The 19053-nt window shown below is 37.6% G+C and overlaps 4 protein-coding genes across 4 annotated transcripts; all 4 read left to right on the top strand.

Moving 5' to 3' along the window:
- Window positions 1–970: 970 nt before the first annotated feature.
- LOC125852430 (leucine--tRNA ligase, cytoplasmic-like) lies at window positions 971–5089 on the top strand. Its single transcript, XM_049532163.1, has 2 exons — window positions 971–1186; window positions 1455–5089. Exon 2 carries the CDS (start codon window positions 1483–1485, stop codon window positions 4720–4722), a length of 3240 nt encoding a protein of 1079 aa, XP_049388120.1. The 5' UTR covers window positions 971–1186; window positions 1455–1482; the 3' UTR covers window positions 4723–5089.
- A 2614-nt stretch (window positions 5090–7703) lies between these two features.
- On the top strand, window positions 7704–9301 carry LOC125852421 (uncharacterized). Its single transcript, XM_049532155.1, has 4 exons — window positions 7704–7826; window positions 7913–8372; window positions 8543–8686; window positions 9051–9301. Exons 1-4 carry the CDS (start codon window positions 7755–7757, stop codon window positions 9299–9301), a joined length of 927 nt encoding a protein of 308 aa, XP_049388112.1. The 5' UTR covers window positions 7704–7754.
- Window positions 9302–9536: 235 nt separating this feature from the next.
- Window positions 9537–10024, top strand: LOC125852428 (HMG1/2-like protein). Its single transcript, XM_049532161.1, has one exon. The coding sequence runs from the start codon at window positions 9575–9577 to the stop codon at window positions 10022–10024; it is 450 nt and encodes a 149-aa protein (XP_049388118.1). The 5' UTR covers window positions 9537–9574.
- A 3612-nt stretch (window positions 10025–13636) lies between these two features.
- LOC125852429 (HMG1/2-like protein) lies at window positions 13637–14083 on the top strand. Its single transcript, XM_049532162.1, has 2 exons — window positions 13637–13757; window positions 13824–14083. The coding sequence occupies exons 1-2, from the start codon at window positions 13637–13639 to the stop codon at window positions 14081–14083; spliced, it is 381 nt and encodes a 126-aa protein (XP_049388119.1).
- The last annotated feature ends 4970 nt before the right edge of the window (window positions 14084–19053 follow it).

Below are 19053 nucleotides of genomic sequence, written 5' to 3'. Positions count from 1 at the left end.
AGAAGGTTTTGAGTCATCATTTGTGGGCTAATTGACTTGGGCTCTGCCGTAGTGGGTATTTGGAAATGAAGATGGGCTTACGTACGCACAGCACGGTAGATTTGCACAAATAGCCTAATTTAAGGTTACTGTTTAAAACCTAGCTAGTATTTAGCAGTAACTATTTAAAATTTAGCTAATTTTACTAATAAGTAAATCAAAATTTGAACAAAAAATGCTCTTCATGTTGGGCTTTTCTTAAGAGCAGTTAATTGATTCATTTTTTAAAAAGGAACAATATTTCTACTACTTCGAGTGGAGGAGATGATCGAGGTGGCCCAATCAACCGACTGAGTTGGGCTGGACGTTCATGTCACATGACCAATCTCTAGCCAAGAATTTCATTGTTGATCAAGTCGGGACGGATCCAATTCATTGGGAAATGAAAAATCTATTGTTTTAACACTCAAAAAAGAAAAATAGTATAGAGGAAGAATCACTTTAACGATTGGATAGGTTCGATCTATAGTCATTAGAGTCTCCTAAAACGATTTACTAAATTCAGTGAGTTATTTCAAAGGATCGAACAACTAATTAAATAATTAATAATGGAATTCCTTGTCGGCTCTTTATAAAGAATTCGATTGATTGCGGGTTTCCAAACATATCATAAGCTATTTTGGTTCTGACAAATGAACCGACAAGGTACCATAGAGAAGCGGTCATAAACTAGAGAATCTTGACCAATTTGAAAGATCATTTATTGTAGTTGAAATAACTCAATTTGAAATTGTTTGATCAAGTAAAGAAAATTGAATGGAATTCATAAATATCTTAATCTATTTTCTTTCGTTTTTCTTTTTATTGTTTGAATATTCAGGAGTTAAAGACCATTCAAATGCCCCTTTCCAAAAATTAATATAATGACTTAAGTTACTAGTAGCAAAATTATTGAGATATACTACAAATGAGATAACAAAATCTAGTGGGGTGAAATTGCCTAATTCTACTTTTGCAGGGACCATTATAGTTCAATGGTAAGCTGAATAGTAAAGACAAAAGAAAGCTAAAACCTAGTAAGCGTTACCCTTCAACTGTGATTTTCATTCTTCATTGTGGCGTCTCAAATAGTACTGAGAAGATATTCACTTCAGCCTAAGCAACTTTCTTCATATGCTGTATTGACATCCAATTTAAGCAAATCAAGGTAACCCCTTTTCTTAATTTGTCACTTTTTCTATATGTGTTTCTCAAATTTTGAATTATATGTGTTAGTAACTATGCTAATTATCTTGAATCAGTTCGATCTGTTGTTTTCTTTCGTTTTTGCAAATACCCATCATTCAGATGTTGAAAACAATCATAAAGTTTCAGTCTTTGGTTGGGGGTTATTGATAAGTTACTTAAACATGGTTCTTGATGGATCTATGAAGATATAGTTATGAAGATGTTGTTTTTTTACCTGTTTTGTGTAGATTCTGTGGGGTTGCTGATAGAGAAGTGATGGCAGAAGAAAGTGGCAGAAGTTTTGCCCGAAGGAACCAATTGTTGGAGATAGAGAAACAGGTTCATAACTGGTGGACAGAAGGTGATGTTTTCAAAGCTGAACCTAAAGAATCACCTCCTAAAGTGGGCGAAAAGTTCTTTGGGAATTTCCCTTTTCCTTATATGAATGGATATCTACATTTGGGTCATGCTTTTTCAGTGTCAAAACTAGAATTTGCAGCAGCATATCACAGATTGAAAGGTGCTACTGTTCTTTTGCCTTTTGCCTTTCACTGCACTGGGATGCCCATAAAGGCATCTTCAGATAAGCTTTCGAGGGAGATATCAATGTTTGGGAACCCACCTGTTTTTCCGGCTAGGGAAGAGGAGAATGTTGAAACAGAAGTGAAGGTTGAGACTGAAGGAAATCAGCCTGCACCGGGTGGAAAATTTAAAGGAAAAAAATCAAAGGCAGTTGCGAAGACGGGTGGTGATAAGTACCAGTGGGAGATAATGAGGAGTTATGGTCTGTCGGATGAGGAGATTGCCAAGTTTACAGACCCATATTACTGGCTAACATACTTTCCACCACTGGCCGTAGAGGATCTGAAGGAGTTTGGGTTGGGTTGTGATTGGCGTAGGGTTTTTATTACAACTGATATAAATCCATACTTTGATTCGTTTGTGCGGTGGCAAATGCGGAAGCTGAAAGCCTCGGGAAAGATTGTTAAAGATCTCAGGTACACCGTATATTCACCCCTAGATGGTCAGCCATGTGCTGACCATGACCGTGCTTCCGGTGAAGGAGTTATTCCTCAGGAGTATACTCTTATTAAGATGGAAGTTGTCTCACCTTTTCCACCAAAGATGAGTGCTCTGGAGGGGAAAAAGGTATTTCTCGCAGCAGCTACACTGAGACCAGAGACCATGTATGGGCAAACAAATGCTTGGGTTTTGCCTGAAGGTAAATATGGGGCATTTGAGATTAATGATACTGAGGTTTTTGTCATGACTTATAGGGCAGCTCTTAATCTAGCCTACCAAAGGTTGTCTCATATCCCTGAGAAGCCTACTTGTTTAGTTGAATTGTCTGGTCAAGATCTTATAGGTTTGCCCTTGAGGTCTCCCTTGGCATTTAATGAGATAATATACACTCTACCCATGTTATCTGTTCTTACTGATAAGGGTACTGGAATTGTAACTAGTGTTCCCAGTGATTCCCCTGATGATTATATGGCCCTCCATGATTTGAAGTCAAAGCCAGCTTTCAGGGCCAAATTTGGTGTGAAGGATGAGTGGGTTGTGCCGTTTGAGATAGTCCCAATTATCAACCATCCAGATTTTGGAGACAGGTCAGCTGAGAGGATTTGCATTGAAAAAAAAATCAAGAGTCAAAATGAGAGAGATAAGCTTGATGAGGCAAAGAAAACAATTTACAAGGGCGGGTTTTATGAGGGAATCATGATTGTTGGAGAGTTTGCTGGTATGAAAGTCCAAGAAGCTAAAGGTCTGATCAGGAGCAACCTTTTGGAGACAAATCAAGCTGTAGTATATAGTGAACCTGAGAAAAAAGTTATGTCGCGATCCGGGGATGAGTGTGTTGTGGCTTTGACTGATCAATGGTATATCACTTATGGAGAATCAGAATGGAGGAAGGTTGCCGAGGAATGTTTGGCCAGTATGAATCTCTACTCTGATGAGACACGACATGGCTTTGAGCACACTCTCAGCTGGCTTAATCAGTGGGCTTGTTCTCGCAGTTTTGGGCTTGGAACTCGTATTCCTTGGGATGAGGAATTCTTAGTCGAATCCTTATCCGATTCCACTATTTATATGGCATATTACACAGTGGCACACTTCTTGCAGAAAGGCGACATGTATGGTAATGATCATTCTTCAGTGAAACCAGAGCACTTGACAGATGATGTCTGGGAATTCTTGTTCTGTGATGGGCCTTTTCCTGAAAATTCTTCTATACCTTCTTCTCTTCTAAAGGAGATGAAGCAGGAATTTCTCTACTGGTATCCATTCGATCTCAGGGTTTCTGGCAAGGATCTTATTCAGAATCATCTTACCTTCTGCATCTATAACCACACTGCCCTCTTCCCTAAGCACCACTGGCCACGTGGTTTCAGATGCAATGGGCATATAATGCTTAACTCTGAGAAGATGTCCAAGTCCACTGGGAATTTCCGAACACTCCGGCAGGCAATTGAAGAGTTTTCAGCTGATGCCACACGCTTTTCTCTTGCTGATGCAGGTGATGGGATGGACGATGCTAACTTTGTCTTTGAAACAGCTAATGCTGCTATCTTACGTCTTACAAAAGAAATAGCATGGATGCAGGAAGTCCTTGATGCAGAGACATCTTTAAGAACTGGGCCTCCATCCACATATGCTGACCGCGTATTTGCTAATGAAATAAATATTGCAGTAAGGACTACAGAGAAGAACTATAGTGAGTACATGTTCCGGGATGCTCTGAAAACTGGTTTTTATGATCTTCAGGCTGCAAGAGATGAGTATAGGCTTTCCTGTGGTTCAGGAGGCATGAACCGGGATTTGCTATGGCGATTTATGGATGTTCAAACACGACTTATTGCTCCTATCTGTCCACACTATGCTGAATATGCCTGGAGAAAGCTTTTGAAGAAGGATGGTTATGGCATCAAAGCTGGGTGGCCAGAGGCTGATTTACCGGATCTTAGCCTTAAGAAGGCCAACAAATATTTGCAAGACACGATTGTCTCGATGAGGAAGCTGCTTCAGAAGCAAGTTTCTGGTTCAAAGAAAGGAAATGCCAATTTGAGTAGCCAAAACAAACCTTCTGTGGGCCTGATATATGTGGATGAGCAGTATAGTGGATGGAAAAAGGAATGTTTGGGAATCCTGCAGAGGAAATTCGACACTTCAACTGGCTCCTTTGCACCTGACAAAGAAATCCTCTCCGAATTGCAGAAGAGTGAGATCGGGCAACAAGGCAATTTCAAACAAATACAAAAGCTTTGTATGCCATTCTTGAGGTTCAAGAAAGACGAAGTAGTGGCTGTTGGGGTTCAAGCATTGGACTTGAAGCTTCCTTTTGGTGAGATTGAAGTCCTTGAGAAGAACTCGGAGTTGATCAAGAGACAACTTGGTCTTGAGACATTGGAGATCTTATCTATGACAGATGATGCTCTAGAGAGAGCAGGGCCTCATGCTGCAGTTGTGAAGCAGAATCCTCCCTCACCAGGAAATCCAACTGCTATCTTTCTCTGAGTAAATCATTTTTGCCGCTTCAGTTATGTGATCAGTTCTTGTTTGAGACCTACATGATGTGATACTCTCTTTCTAGATCTTTTTTGTCCGTGCATTCTGCATACATTCTATTACTTGCTGAAGTTTTAGGTCCAAATTAGTGGTTTATTTGCTTCAATCTTGATATGGAGCAACTGCAATTATATCTCCACATTAGTACTCGTTGAGTAGCAATTTGACAATTCGAGCATCTTAGAGTTTACCATTCTACAAGGTTTCCTAGTTGTATCTGCTTTTGATCATTTCTGCTTATAGCTTGATTGTCTTTTGATGCTGTATAAGCTGTTCAAGTATGACTGTATTTTGTTGATTAGTTTACGTAATTTCATATTTTTAGGCCTTTATTTAGTCATATCTAAATTGTAACGGCTAGTCCCATTTCTTTCTTGCTAGAATCCCATGGAACCTTCTTTTAAATGGATCTGTTACATTCTATGTTGCTCGGACACTCCAAAAATGTTGTTGCCCCGTGTCGAATCCTCTAAAAATGCACTACTTAGGAAGGATCCAACACTCGCCCATCAGCATTTTTGAAGAGTGTAAGCAACATAGGTTACATAATTTAAGTGAAACGAGTTAATATTAAGGTATATCATATATGGTGTTGGCTAAGCCCTTTAGTCCCTTGGAATCCTTTTGAAAATTGGGATAAATTAGTTTCCATTCAGGTTTAAGGTGAATGTAGGATTCAAAACCAACAAAATATATATATATGCATTATAAAAATATAAATGAAAATTTGTCAGAAAGGCAAGGCTGAGCTATAGTATATTATAGCTCGTTCACATTGAGCAAATTTTAGAAACCTTCCTTCAAGATTCGCTTCGTAACACTAACTTCATTACAAACTAAATCTATCCTAACGAAAACTGACTACAATCTGGCCTATCAGTTTCCTGCATTGGCATGCTCCCTGCTGCGCGAAATATGGTGACATCCATGAAGATCTGAGTGCCTTTAATCACTTCAAAAACACAAACATCACCTAATTTCAACTGATTGTCAAGCACAAATGCTCCCCAGCCAATGCCAATTTTAGCTTGTGTTGGTCCCTTATAGTATGTGACAGGCCAAGAACCCCTGCCTGCAACACGAAGCATTATGTTGCTGCAGTTTTCCGGGATATATGTCCTAGCAAATCTCAACTTTATGCACTGCCAAAAGAAATGAACTCAATGCGATGTGTTCTAATAAAGATTACAGTACTGTAAACTATATAAAGTGACTGTTAATTTCTTGAGCTTACCAGATGATTGCTCGATCTGGAGATGTACGAATGATGCATAAAAGATATAAAGAATGGATTTTTAGAGTTGAAATTAGCTTTTGCTCTTTGATATGCTATAGCCTTCTCTTTATCCGTTACTGTCCTGCGCACATCATAAATTACACTGGATTGTTGATTCTGCATCTTGAAGCCTTCATCTTCGATTGCTTCACACAGAAAACATACATGTAACGAGTTAGATGACTGATATGAAGTTTGTGTTCATATATAGCAAATGAGAGAAGATCAAAATACTTACTTAATTGGTCCTCAGCAATACCCTCTAGCAACTTCTCAATCTCCATTCTTTTGATATGAATGTCAAGTGAAACATCATCCTCTGTATCCCCTTCTTGTCTTTTCATTTTGCTGGACTGTCCTAATGGACAATGGCCTAGGTTTTCAACAGAATGCACAACCATGTCTGAAAATTTTGTGTTCCCTCTGTTGCTTGTTGGAGTACCATCTAGGATCTCTGTAGAATCATCATCCGACTCGGTGGACCGTGTACCATGAGCTTTCAAGAAAGTATTTGTTAACTGATTTAATTTCATTCATAGCTTGTACACAAAATACGCAACCAAAGTGCATAAAGAGATGGGTGCTACACTTACCTGACGATTCTTTTGGCTCTGTTTTAACTTTCTTAGATTTTCTTGAAGCTTCAATGTTCTCGTCCTCATCGTCTTTCTCTTCAACATTTTCTACCTCATTCTCTGAACTGCTGAGTTCTTCAAATTGTCGAATGTTGATATGAGGTTTCTTGGAGTAAGGCAGGACATGGAAGGTTGATTTCTCAACAAGATAGAAGATCAACATGTCCCCTAGCTCCAACTTGTTATACACCACAAACCATGGCCAGTCTCCTTCACATATGAAATAATCAGATGCCTCCCTCACTATCTTAGCTTCCCAAGACATCCCTTCATCCGTTCTAAGTAAGGCCGTCTTGGCCAACATCTTCTTATGTTCTTTGACAAAAGCAGCCGGCAGTCGCTAACAAGTGTGGATCATCAAGATTAGGAAAACTCACATTTTAGAAAGAAAATAAAACAAAGAATATAGATAGACTTTTAAGAAAAAGAACTTACTATTTTATTGATAAAGCCTTGTTCAAGTAGATTGGAGAAAGATGGATGCTTGTTGTTGGGATCAACTGCCATTTTGCAAAATTGAAATGACAGTAAGAAGAAGAGAAAAAACGAGAGGAAAACTGGTGCTGGTGAAGTTGTTGCTGTTGTTAATGCAGCATTTCACATTACATACACAATGGTTGTGTGAGGAGTGAGTCCCGCCTATCAATTTGGTTCCGTTTTAAACAGCCCTAGCTATGAGTAGTTACTTAGACCCAAACAATAATCATTTATGAAAATTTTCCTACAAAAATACTATTCTATCCGTCCTAATTTACGTGATATTTTTCGGATATCGAAATTTAAATAAATCTTTCGTTTGACCATAATTTTTTCATATATTATAAGAGAGAAATTCTATATAAGAAAAAGTGAGAAATGGCACTTGTCAGAAAAAAGAAAACAAAATTGTGAAAGAAAGTAACAGAGGACAGACAGCTCGGCAGTAGTAACAAACTGATAGGTGGCCTCACACACTGTGTGTGAGTGTGCAACGTGAAATGGTGCAGTAACAAACTAAGCCAACATATTAAGCATTTTTTTTCTCCTCTTCTCTTCTCCCCTGTTTCTTAGTTTCATTACAATTTTGCAAAATGGCTGTGGATCCCAACAACAAGCATCCATCTTTCTCCAATCTTCTTGAACAAGGCTTCATCGATAAAATAGTAAGTTTTTTTCTTTTTAAGAGTTCCCATCTATACTATATTCTTGCTCTGTTTTCTTTATAACTGAGTTTTTCTAAACTTGTTAGCGAATGCCGGCTGCTTTTGTCAAAGAACACAAGAAGATGTTGGCCAAGACAGCCTTACTGAAAACGGATGAAGGGCTATATTGGGAAGCCAAGATAGTGAAGGTGGCATCTGATTATTTCGTATGTGAAGGAGATTGGCCACGGTTTGTGTTGCATCACAAGTTGAATGTAGGAGACATGCTGATCTTCTTTCTCCTAGACAAGTCCACCTTCCAAGTCCTTCGCTACTCAAAGAAACCTCTTGCCAACATTCGACAGTTTGAGGAGCATAGCAGTTCTGAGGATGAGATAGAAAATGTTGAAGAGAACAATGAAGCTTCAAGAAAATTGAAGAAAGTTAAAATGGAGGCAGTGCAGTTATCAGGAAAAAGGGTTGATCCACCAGGTGGCTCTAAAGATGGGGGAAATCCATGCTATTCAAATTTAGGTAACCTTGACCTCTTTCTAGTTTATACATTTGGTATATTTTACTGTTTTCTGTTTACTATGTGAACAAACGATGCAGAGACTGATTAGGGTTAAGTTCTAATTTTTGTTGAATTTTTCCATCTCCGAACCTAGTTACGTATGTATGAGATTGCCTTTGATTCTCTCCCTGAAGCCCTTTGTTTGTCTTCATCATGAAAGTAGGTAAATCTGATGCCAAAGCTCCCGAGACTAACAAAGTGAATGAAGTAAAAATGGAGCCGGTAATTCTATCAGATTCTGAAGAAGAGAGGGTGGATCCATCCCGTGGCTCCAAAGATGGGGGAAATCCATGTTATTCACATCCAGGTAAGGTTCACCTCTTTATACATTTGGTATGTTTAAATTGTTTTCAGTTAATCTGAGCATGAACTAGAAACTATCGCAGACAATGAAAACAATTGATGCCTATAGATCATACTCATGACTACTTGGGGTTAAGTCCTAACTACTGTTGTTTCTTGTATCAAGTTTGCTATTTCGGAAACTTAAATCACTCTTTTAGCCTAGTTAAAAACTTGTATATCATCGTGACTCCTTACTATTAAGCATGAGATTCCCTTTGAGTCCCTCCCCTGCATAGTCTTCTTAAACCCTTCGATTTCAGCCTGGACTGACCTCATCTAGCCACAGTGTCTCTGTTTGTTTGTCTCACTCTGGTTCATCATGAAAGGAGGTAAATCCCATGCCAAAGATGATAACATGCTTGGCCTGACGAAGAAAACTCCAGAGACTAAAGAAGCGAAGAGAGTCTTTATGGAGCTAATAGTATTATCAGATTCTGAGGAAGAAAACGTTCACCCACCCCGTGGCTCCAAAAATTGGGGAAATCTATGCTATTTACATCCAGGTAACATCGAGCCCTTTATACATTTGGTATATTTAATTGTTTTCAGTATAGCTATGGATGCACAAGATCGATGAGACACAATGAAACAGAAATGATGCATACTAAATAATTATACCGACAAATTGGGTTAACTCCTAATTGCTCTTGTAGTTGTATCAAGTCTGCTAGTTCTGTACAAGTGTAGTTACAGACTCGTATATATCGTGACTATAAGTATGACATTTTCTTCCCGAAGGCATTCTTATCCCTTCCTTTTCAGGCCACACTCACTTCACCACCCCACAATGAAATAGGAATATCTCTTTGTTTTTCTCCCTCTTGTTCATTTTCTCAACACTGGAGGATTCATGATGATAGGAGGTAAATCCGATGCCAAAGCTGATAACATGCACGGCGTGAAGAAGAAAGTTGTCGAGACTAAAAAAGCGAAAAAGGCTGCCAAGGATCCTGACAAGGCTAAGAGCCCAGCAAGCGCTTTTTATGTTAAGCGAGGATGGAGGTCTGACAGGAATCCAAACAAACCCAAGAAGCCTGCAGGTGCTTTCTTCATTTTCATGGAGGACTTTAGGAAGCAGTTCAAGGAGGAGAATCCAAAAAATAAATCTAAGGTCCCAATCCATATAGCTGGTGGAGAGAAGTGGAAACAGTTGTCAGATGCTGAAAAAGCTCCTTACATGGCAGAGACAAGGAAATGGCTGGCTGATTACCATAAGAAGAAGGATGCTTATAAGAAGCGAGTAGCTGCTGAAGATTCTGATGAAGAGAAATCTTACAAGTCACTGTTCGAGGTTGATTAGGAAGATGGGGATGATGATTGAAGAGGTTTTTAATGGATGAGGAAAACGGGGAGCTATAGCTCAATAGTTTTATCTACATTTTACTTTGATGCTGCTTAGTCCTAATTTAGCTAGGTCTTTGTCCTTCATGGCTAGTACATGGATTTCTATCTAATTCGACTCTTGCTGATTGTCTACTTTGTTGGTTTCTTGATATATATCTGCTCTTCATTGAAGTTGGGATAGCTTTCTGTTCTACCTTTTCCTATGAAGGTTTTGGGACCCATAAAAAGGTTTTCCATCCTTAATTCGCCTTAAGAATGAATCATTTAGTATTGTATTGTATCGAATTGCATGTGTCTAATACCGCGAAATGGATATAAGGAATCCAAATGACCGGTTCAACTAGCTATGTATTAATATGCAATTGATTGGTTGATTGTCTACGCGGTAAATGTTTGAGTATGTCCTGGTTGCATTTTGACATTGCCTTCTTATGCAAGTTCAGTAGCATCTTGTTTCTGTTGCTACTAACCAAAGATGCAGAGAGCCAGAGACATTATGGAAGTTCAGGTGCAAATGAAACAACGAAAAATGTTTGGACTGGATTCTTTTTCACTTGTTGACACCCAATTTTGGACCTCCACAATATAAATTAATCATTTCGAGCTTCTTTAATTTCAAACGATTAGTTTTATAAAATTTCAAAAAAATAAAAAATATAGTTTGCAAGTTATTTTAACTAGTTTTGTCACTTTTTATAATATTTAGATAATATATATGTTTTATATAATTTTGTATATAATTAGCATAGTTTATGAATATTCGAAAATCGTCTCAATTTTTTTTGTTTTAATTAAATATTTAGTTAATTAGTTTAGCTATATAATAGTTTATATTTTTAAGTTAATTAGTTTATAATTAAGTTTATTATTTTATTTCGTTAAAATTAAGAGGCTCATTAATTAATTTATGTTAATTCATTTTGTTCAAATTTTAACCGAATTTGGTCATTGTTTAATTACAATTTTCCACCAACCCAGTTCCATTTCTCCTTTCAAATTTCAGCAGCCCACTCCCTCACACCCATTATCAGCCCATTCTTTATGGGAAAATTTTCAAAACAACAATATTTTAGCTTTTAATGGGACTCCTTAGCAACAGTTTCATTATTTATTAAAAATGTCATTATTTTAGTTTGTTAAGGGATTAGTTATGTATTTATTTTATTTTGATTAATTTGAAAGAATACAAATAATTAAGAACAGAACAGAGAAATCATGGAACAAAAAAATTCAAAAAAGGTAAAAAAGATTTTAAATACAAATCATTTACGTTTTGAAAAGAGCATAAATAGCCATCTTTCCGTCGAGCGTTTTTTTGCTTTCTTCTTAAGAACATAAAATTAAAATAATTTAGTTTGTCTTCCGAATCATTCATCTGATAACTTTCAAAGCTTCTTCAAGTTGAATATGACATATTTTTGAAATAGAATTTTTCAAAATTGACAACTATAAATTTGTCGCATCCAGTGAACAATCAAAAAACAATCATGTATTTTTTTTCGATGTTTTTATTTGTTTGGATGAGATATTTGTATATGTCGAGCACAAGAGTGTTGTTTTTTTTTCCTGATTGAATATGTGAAATCTTTGTATGCATTGGGATTTATAGCTTTTTTCGGATGTTTTGTATTCAAATTATGATGTATAACAAATGAAATTGTTTTTTTTTTTAGTTTAGTAGCTGTTTTTTCTGTTTGAATGCATACAATAATTGTATCCCATTAAGTTAATGTAATTAATCAATCATGAACTATATGTTGAATACAACAATATATATGAATATAAAAGTGAGATGAAAATACAAAGTTATAAATACAAAGTGAGATTGAATATAAAGTTGTGAATACAAAAGAAATATTCTCTTCATTTGATATACAAAGTGACTTTGAAAGGTAAAATACAAACTAATGGATCATGAACTATATGCTGAATACAGCAATATATGAATACAAAAGTGAGATAAAAATACAAAGTTATAAATACAAAGTGAGATTGAATGTAAAGTTGTGAATACAAAAGAAATTAAATACTCTCTTCATTTGAAATACAAAGTGACTTTGAAAGGTAAAATAGGCACATAAAATACAAAACTTGTTGGTATACAATTAGGTTGAATACAAAACAAAAGAGAAATACAAACTTGTTCACATATAAATTGAGATTGAAATACAGAATGAATACCTAATAAAATACAAAATTGTTAGCATACAGTTACGATGAATATAAATTAAGAAGGAAATACAAACATGTTGGTATACTAATTGAGATTGAAATACAATGCAAAAACAAAAAATGTAAAACTTGTTGATATATAGATAGAATGAATACACAAATAAATTGTTGATTCAGACATTGTAGACAGACAGATGCTTTCCCCAAATCTATAACCATAAAAGCAAATATAAATGTATTAAAAATCAAACAAAATAAACATATGAATGAATTTGTAGATTCTAATAAATCTGAAATATTAAATGAAATTAAAAAAAAATCAAAAAAAAATTGTTTAATCGACTAAAAATCTAAAATACATAAATTTTACATGAATATGTAAACAAACTTGCATAACAATCGAAAAAATTAACGGAAAATTCGTAATATGTACAATGCGAAATATAAATCATAAACGGTGATATTGAAAATAAATCAAAGGAAATCTAAATAACTAATTGAAATACATAAATATTAGATGAATATGTTGCACAAAAATCGAAAAAATTGATGGAAAATCCGTAATATGTACAATGCGAAATATAAACCATAAACAGTGATATTGAAAACAAATCAAAAGAAATCAAAATAACTAATCGAAATTGATAATGAAAATTACCTTGCCAACCGAGAAATCTGCTTGAATTAATAAAGAGATTTCGTTTAACAATAAAAAAAATTTCTTGATGAACAACAATTTAGCATCTTGAAGAAAGATAAACTTGAAACGTGAAAGGTGGGGAAGAAACGTGAAAGTAGGGGAAGAAACGTGAATGGTGATGAAAAAAAGTTAATGGTATAGGTTTAATTTTAATTTTTTTCACTTTAAACGGTTATTGATATATAATTTGGTCCAATATAGGACTCTTNGACGAAGAAAACTCCAGAGACTAAAGAAGCGAAGAGAGTCTTTATGGAGCTAATAGTATTATCAGATTCTGAGGAAGAAAACGTTCACCCACCCCGTGGCTCCAAAAATTGGGGAAATCTATGCTATTTACATCCAGGTAACATCGAGCCCTTTATACATTTGGTATATTTAATTGTTTTCAGTATAGCTATGGATGCACAAGATCGATGAGACACAATGAAACAGAAATGATGCATACTAAATAATTATACCGACAAATTGGGTTAACTCCTAATTGCTCTTGTAGTTGTATCAAGTCTGCTAGTTCTGTACAAGTGTAGTTACAGACTCGTATATATCGTGACTATAAGTATGACATTTTCTTCCCGAAGGGATTCTTATCCCTTCCTTTTCAGGCCACACTCACTTCACCACCCCACAATGAAATAGGAATATCTCTTTGTTTTTCTCCCTCTTGTTCATTTTCTCAACACTGGAGGATTCATGATGATAGGAGGTAAATCCGATGCCAAAGCTGATAACATGCACGGCGTGAAGAAGAAAGTTGTCGAGACTAAAAAAGCGAAAAAGGCTGCCAAGGATCCTGACAAGGCTAAGAGCCCAGCAAGCGCTTTTTATGTTAAGCGAGGATGGAGGTCTGACAGGAATCCAAACAAACCCAAGAAGGCTGCAGGTGCTTTCTTCATTTTCATGGAGGACTTTAGGAAGCAGTTCAAGGAGGAGAATCCAAAAAATAAATCTAAGGTCCCAATCCATATAGCTGGTGGAGAGAAGTGGAAACAGTTGTCAGATGCTGAAAAAGCTCCTTACATGGCAGAGACAAGGAAATGGCTGGCTGATTACCATAAGAAGAAGGATGCTTATAAGAAGCGAGTAGCTGCTGAAGATTCTGATGAAGAGAAATCTTACAAGTCACTGTTCGAGGTTGATTAGGAAGATGGGGATGATGATTGAAGAGGTTTTTAATGGATGAGGAAAACGGGGAGCTATAGCTCAATAGTTTTATCTACATTTTACTTTGATGCTGCTTAGTCCTAATTTAGCTAGGTCTTTGTCCTTCATGGCTAGTACATGGATTTCTATCTAATTCGACTCTTGCTGATTGTCTACTTTGTTGGTTTCTTGATATATATCTGCTCTTCATTGAAGTTGGGATAGCTTTCTGTTCTACCTTTTCCTATGAAGGTTTTGGGACCCATAAAAAGGTTTTCCATCCTTAATTCGCCTTAAGAATGAATCATTTAGTATTGTATTGTATCGAATTGCATGTGTCTAATACCGCGAAATGGATATAAGGAATCCAAATGACAGGTTCAACTAGCTATGTATTAATATGCAATTGATTGGTTGATTGTCTACGCGGTAAATGTTTGAGTATGTTCTGGTTGCATTTTGACATAGCCTTCTTATGCAAGTTCAGTAGCATCTTGTTTCTGTTGCTACTAACCAAAGATGCAGAGAGCCAGAGACATTATGGAAGTTCAGGTGCAAATGAAACAACGAAAATGTTTGGACCGGATTCTTTTCCACTTGTTGACACTCAATTTTGGACCTCCACAATATAAATTAATCATTTCGAGCTTCTTCAATTTCAAACGATTAGTTTTATAAAATTTCAAAAAAATAAAAATAAAATAAAATATAGTTTGCAAGTTATTTTAACTAGTTTTGTCACTTTTTATAATATTTAGATAATATATATGTTTTATATAATTTTGTATATAATTAGCATAGTTTATGAATATTTGAAAATCGACTCAATTTTTTTTGTTTTAATTAAATATTTGGTTAATTAGTTTAGCTATATAATAGTTTATATTTTTAAATTAATTAGTTTATAATTAAGTTTATTATTTTATTTCGTTAAAATTAAGAGGCTCATTAATTAATTTATGTTAATTCATTTTGTTCAAGTTTTAACCGAATTTGGTCATTGTTTAATTACAATTTTCCACCAACCCAGTTCCGTTTCTCCTTTCAAATTTCAGCAGCCCACTCCCTCACACCCATTATCAGTCCATTCTTTAATCCCAGCAACCCGGCCCAAATTTGTGCTCACCAAAACATTCCCAGCCCACCAAACATCAATACGCGTACCAAAAGACCCCTGCACAAGCGTCTTCTTCCTAGAAACGAAACCCAGAACGTCAAACCAACCCAGAAAATCGCGAGCAGCAGCCCAGGGAACCAGAACGCGAACCCGATCCAGACGACCCGAATCGGGCAGCCGCGTGGCCCTCTCCTCTCTCCTTATCATTTCTGTACAAGAATGTGGGAGAATATCCAAGTGGAGCGATCTCCTTCTGAGTTCGTCCTTGCTCTTTGAATCCAACGGCTCCCTTCATTTTTCCTATAACACCCCGACTTTTAAAAACGTCTAAATTAACTCGTATCTTCGTGGAAAGACAAAGAGGGTGAGTAATAAATTAAAAATGATGTGTTATGTGATATTTTAAGTGTTCAAGTGTGGTATCTCAAGTTTTGAAGTTAGGTAAGTGAAAAATAAAAGTTGGCGAAAGTTACCGTAAATTCCTTTTTAAAGATTTGTCTGAAGTCAAATGTCTCGGACGTTTTCTCCCAATCTATTAAGAGTTATGGTTCCCGCGAACTATGAAATCGAAGGTCTACGAGTCTAGTTTCCAACGCATCAAACCGTTCGTTCATACGACTTCAGAATAGAGAGATATTCGCATTTTCGTGGGACTGCGCAAGCAGGCACGTGAGGTGGGGCCCTAAGTCGGTGGAATGTTACATATATCGTCTCCTTCGACCTTTTTCACCATTTTTAAGCTAAAAAAACAGAGAAATTACAGAAACCCATTTCTAGGATCAAGTGAAATATAGATTTTATCGACTTAAGTCCTTGACGAAAGTTGTTCTACGCGTTGGGCTCATCATCGTGATATAATTTGTTTTATCGATTGCGTAGTATATCACACTTTAGTGTTGGGACAGCAAGGGTTTGTATATATTTGAAGGTTTTGAAGCGTATTACGACCTTAAGATATAGGTAAGACCCTTCTTTCATCGACTCTAGCTTTTATAAGCAACAAATAGCAATTTGCGACGGAAATACATATATTTTATCGTATTGTCATGGTATCTTTTATTTTTGTGTGTTGATTATGGTCCTACCTTGTTGTAGTATCGAGGGAGTATTGAGTAGAAGTCATTAGGCCACGTGAATTTAGCGAAAAAGGTATGTTAAGGTTATACCCTACTTACGACATGTTTCCTTAAAGTTTAGAAGTAATGTATTTGGGTTGTTATCCTTGATATACTTGTAGCCGTGATTGTTGATTGTTGGCTGCTCGAGTTGATATAATCCTCCCTTGTCGGGATTCTTATTCAGTTAGTAGCGTCCCTATGTTGGACACAACTTAGATGCTATTTGTATAGGTTGCATATAACTAAATTGCTCGCTTTTAGCGGTTGGATTGTTATTATTGTCGTTGGGGATATTGTGGTTAGCTACAGGAATGTGATCTATGCCTAGAAGGGCCATGTTCTGCCTACAGGGCTATATGGATGCCTAACAGGGCTATGAGTTGCCTACAGGGCTATATTGACGCCTAAGAAGGCTATGTGCTTCCTACAGGGCCATGTTGTTGCCTAAGAGGGCTATGAGTTGTCTATAAGCTACGTTGATTCCTAAGGGAGCTATGTACTACCTAAGGGGCTATATTAATGCCTAAGAGGGCTATGTGACTGCCTATGGGGCTAGGGGACTACTGATAGGGGTATATAGGCTGATTGGCACCTTCCGGGCTTATGGGGGCCTGAGTAGGTGGCCTTGTGTGCTGTTTGTACCTGCCGAGCTTATGGGGGCTTGGTTAGGTTGTTGTTTTAATATTTTTGATAAGTTTAAATTTAGGAGCAGGTCAGTACACTTATCTTAGCCTTGATTTATTTATTGGATTATTCCAGTATATCAGGATACCTCATCATAGTCTATTGTCTTTCATACTCTGTACATTATTTTGTACTGACGCCCCATGGCCTTGGGGGCGCTGTATTCATGCATGCAGGTCCTAACAGACGACTGAGTAGACCTCCTCAGCAGCAGGATTGACTTTTATCCGGTTGGCTAGCCCCTTTCCTCCGGAGCTGCCAGAGTTGGGAGGTTTGTTACCTTTTCTTGTATATATCTTTATGGGTAGGCTGGGGCCCTGTCCCACCAATCTTTACTACTCTTAGAGGCTTGCAGACTAGTGTGTGGGGTTTATAGCTATGTTATGGCCATGCTGGCCTATGTTTTTGGTTTGCGGAAGCTTGTGAGCTGTTTGATATATTGTATTGATATATACCTGCTTTTAGTTTTGGTATAGATATCATGGTGGCCTCGACGGCCCAATTAGGACTTCTGTGCTAGTTGACTATTTATTTATATGATCTCCTGGGAGTAGCTGTTTCTTTTATAGATCAGTTGACAAGGGCCTTGCTGGCTGATGACTTAGTTTTAAGCCGAGATATACTTATTTGATTTCTTGATTGCATGTGGCTACCATGCGCTAGCAGCAAATGGTTTAACATGGTCGGCTCAGGCCTGATTTTTGGCATTAGGAGCTAGTTGCGCCTCTCGAGTTTGGGGCGTGACAAAACTTGGTATCAGAGCAACGTCGTATCCTAGGGAGTCTGCAAGCCATGTCTAGTAGAGTCTTGTTTATAAATATGTTGTGCACCACATTCGATAAGCAAGAAGCTGTCGGGTATGTTAGAATGACTATCCTTCTTTTGCTCACCTCGTGCTATAGAGCGGTGTCTTAAGGGTTGAGGTTTCTGGCTTATAATTGATACTTGTATGCAGATAGAGATGACTGACACTAGACAGACCACCACTAGCTAGGGGCAAGATACAACTGCAAGCGAGGGTACCGACAAATTACCACAGGTGGAGGTGGCCCATTGTGAGACCCAGGGGGAGACATCTTCTCAGCCCCCTATAGCTTCTCCACAGCTTCAGGAGCATCCGAGGGCTACAGGACTTCTGGCTCCACCAGCAGTACCACCTCTAGTTCCTCATATTCCATATGATCAGGATTTCAAGAGTGCAGTATATATGTTAGCACAATTAGTAGTTGCACAGTGCCAACCAATTGTGCCAGATATTGCCGGACCTTCTGAAGGGCCCGGAAGTTCGAGAGTTCGTGAATTTCTTGCCTCGAATCCTCCACAGTTTACAGGGACAGATCGCAGAGAAGACCCTCAGCACTTTGTTGATCAGCTTCATAGGATCTTCAGAGTCATGCATGCCTCAACGACTGAGTCAGTTGAGTTAGCAGCATTTCGATTGCGTGATGTTGCAGTATTGTGGTATGAAAGTTGGGAGAGATCTAGGGGAGAAGATACATCTCAACCCACTTGGGATAGCTTTACAGAAGCTTTCATAGATCATTATTTGCCTCAAGAGATTAGGGATGGCCGGGTGGACCAGTTTCTGAACCTCCGACAAGGTGGCATGAGTGTCCGAGAGTACGGGATGAGATTTGATTCATTGGCTAGATATGCACTAGCATTTGTTGATACGATGCATGACAGGGTACGTAGATTTGTGGGAGAGCTTAACTCAGACTATATCGAGGCTTGTTCTACCGTTGCGCTAAATGATAATATGGATATCTCGCGGATTCAGGCCTTCGCACAGGGCATAGAGGATCGCCGACATCTACAATATACGAGTGAGAGGGTCGAGAGAGAGACAGAAGAGGGCTAGGCCCGCTGGTTCGCAGGGAGATTTTCAGGGTGGTCCCAGACCCCGATATTTTATTAGGCCACCTAGACCTCCACCACAGCAATTCCAGGGTCGTAGATTTGATCATCAGGAACAGTCAGGCTTAGGTGAGGGTTCACGAGCATCAGGCTTGCAACAGTAGAGGGGTTCAGGCCAGGCTAGGACATCCCCG

The sequence above is a fragment of the Solanum stenotomum genome, unplaced genomic scaffold (assembly GCF_019186545.1).
Source record: "Solanum stenotomum isolate F172 unplaced genomic scaffold, ASM1918654v1 scaffold35297, whole genome shotgun sequence".
NCBI lineage: Eukaryota > Viridiplantae > Streptophyta > Magnoliopsida > Solanales > Solanaceae > Solanum > Solanum stenotomum.
This window is presented reverse-complemented; position numbering and strand designations above follow the sequence as displayed.

Coding starts and splice junctions, on each gene's coding strand:
- LOC125852430 (XM_049532163.1), top strand. CDS start 1,483: ATGGCAGAAGAAAGTGGCAGAAGTTTTGCCCGAAGGAACCAATTGTTG.
- LOC125852421 (XM_049532155.1), top strand. CDS start 7,755: ATGGCTGTGGATCCCAACAACAAGCATCCATCTTTCTCCAATCTTCTT. Junction 7,827..7,912: donor AAGGCTTCATCGATAAAATA/GTAAGTTTTTTT, acceptor TAAACTTGTTAG/CGAATGCCGGCTGCTTTTGT. Junction 8,373..8,542: donor CTTTCTAGTTTATACATTTG/GTATATTTTACT, acceptor TCATGAAAGTAG/GTAAATCTGATGCCAAAGCT.
- LOC125852428 (XM_049532161.1), top strand. CDS start 9,575: ATGATGATAGGAGGTAAATCCGATGCCAAAGCTGATAACATGCACGGC.
- LOC125852429 (XM_049532162.1), top strand. CDS start 13,637: ATGATAGGAGGTAAATCCGATGCCAAAGCTGATAACATGCACGGCGTG. Junction 13,758..13,823: donor CAAGGCTAAGAGCCCAGCAA/GCGCTTTTTATG, acceptor AGAAGGCTGCAG/GTGCTTTCTTCATTTTCATG.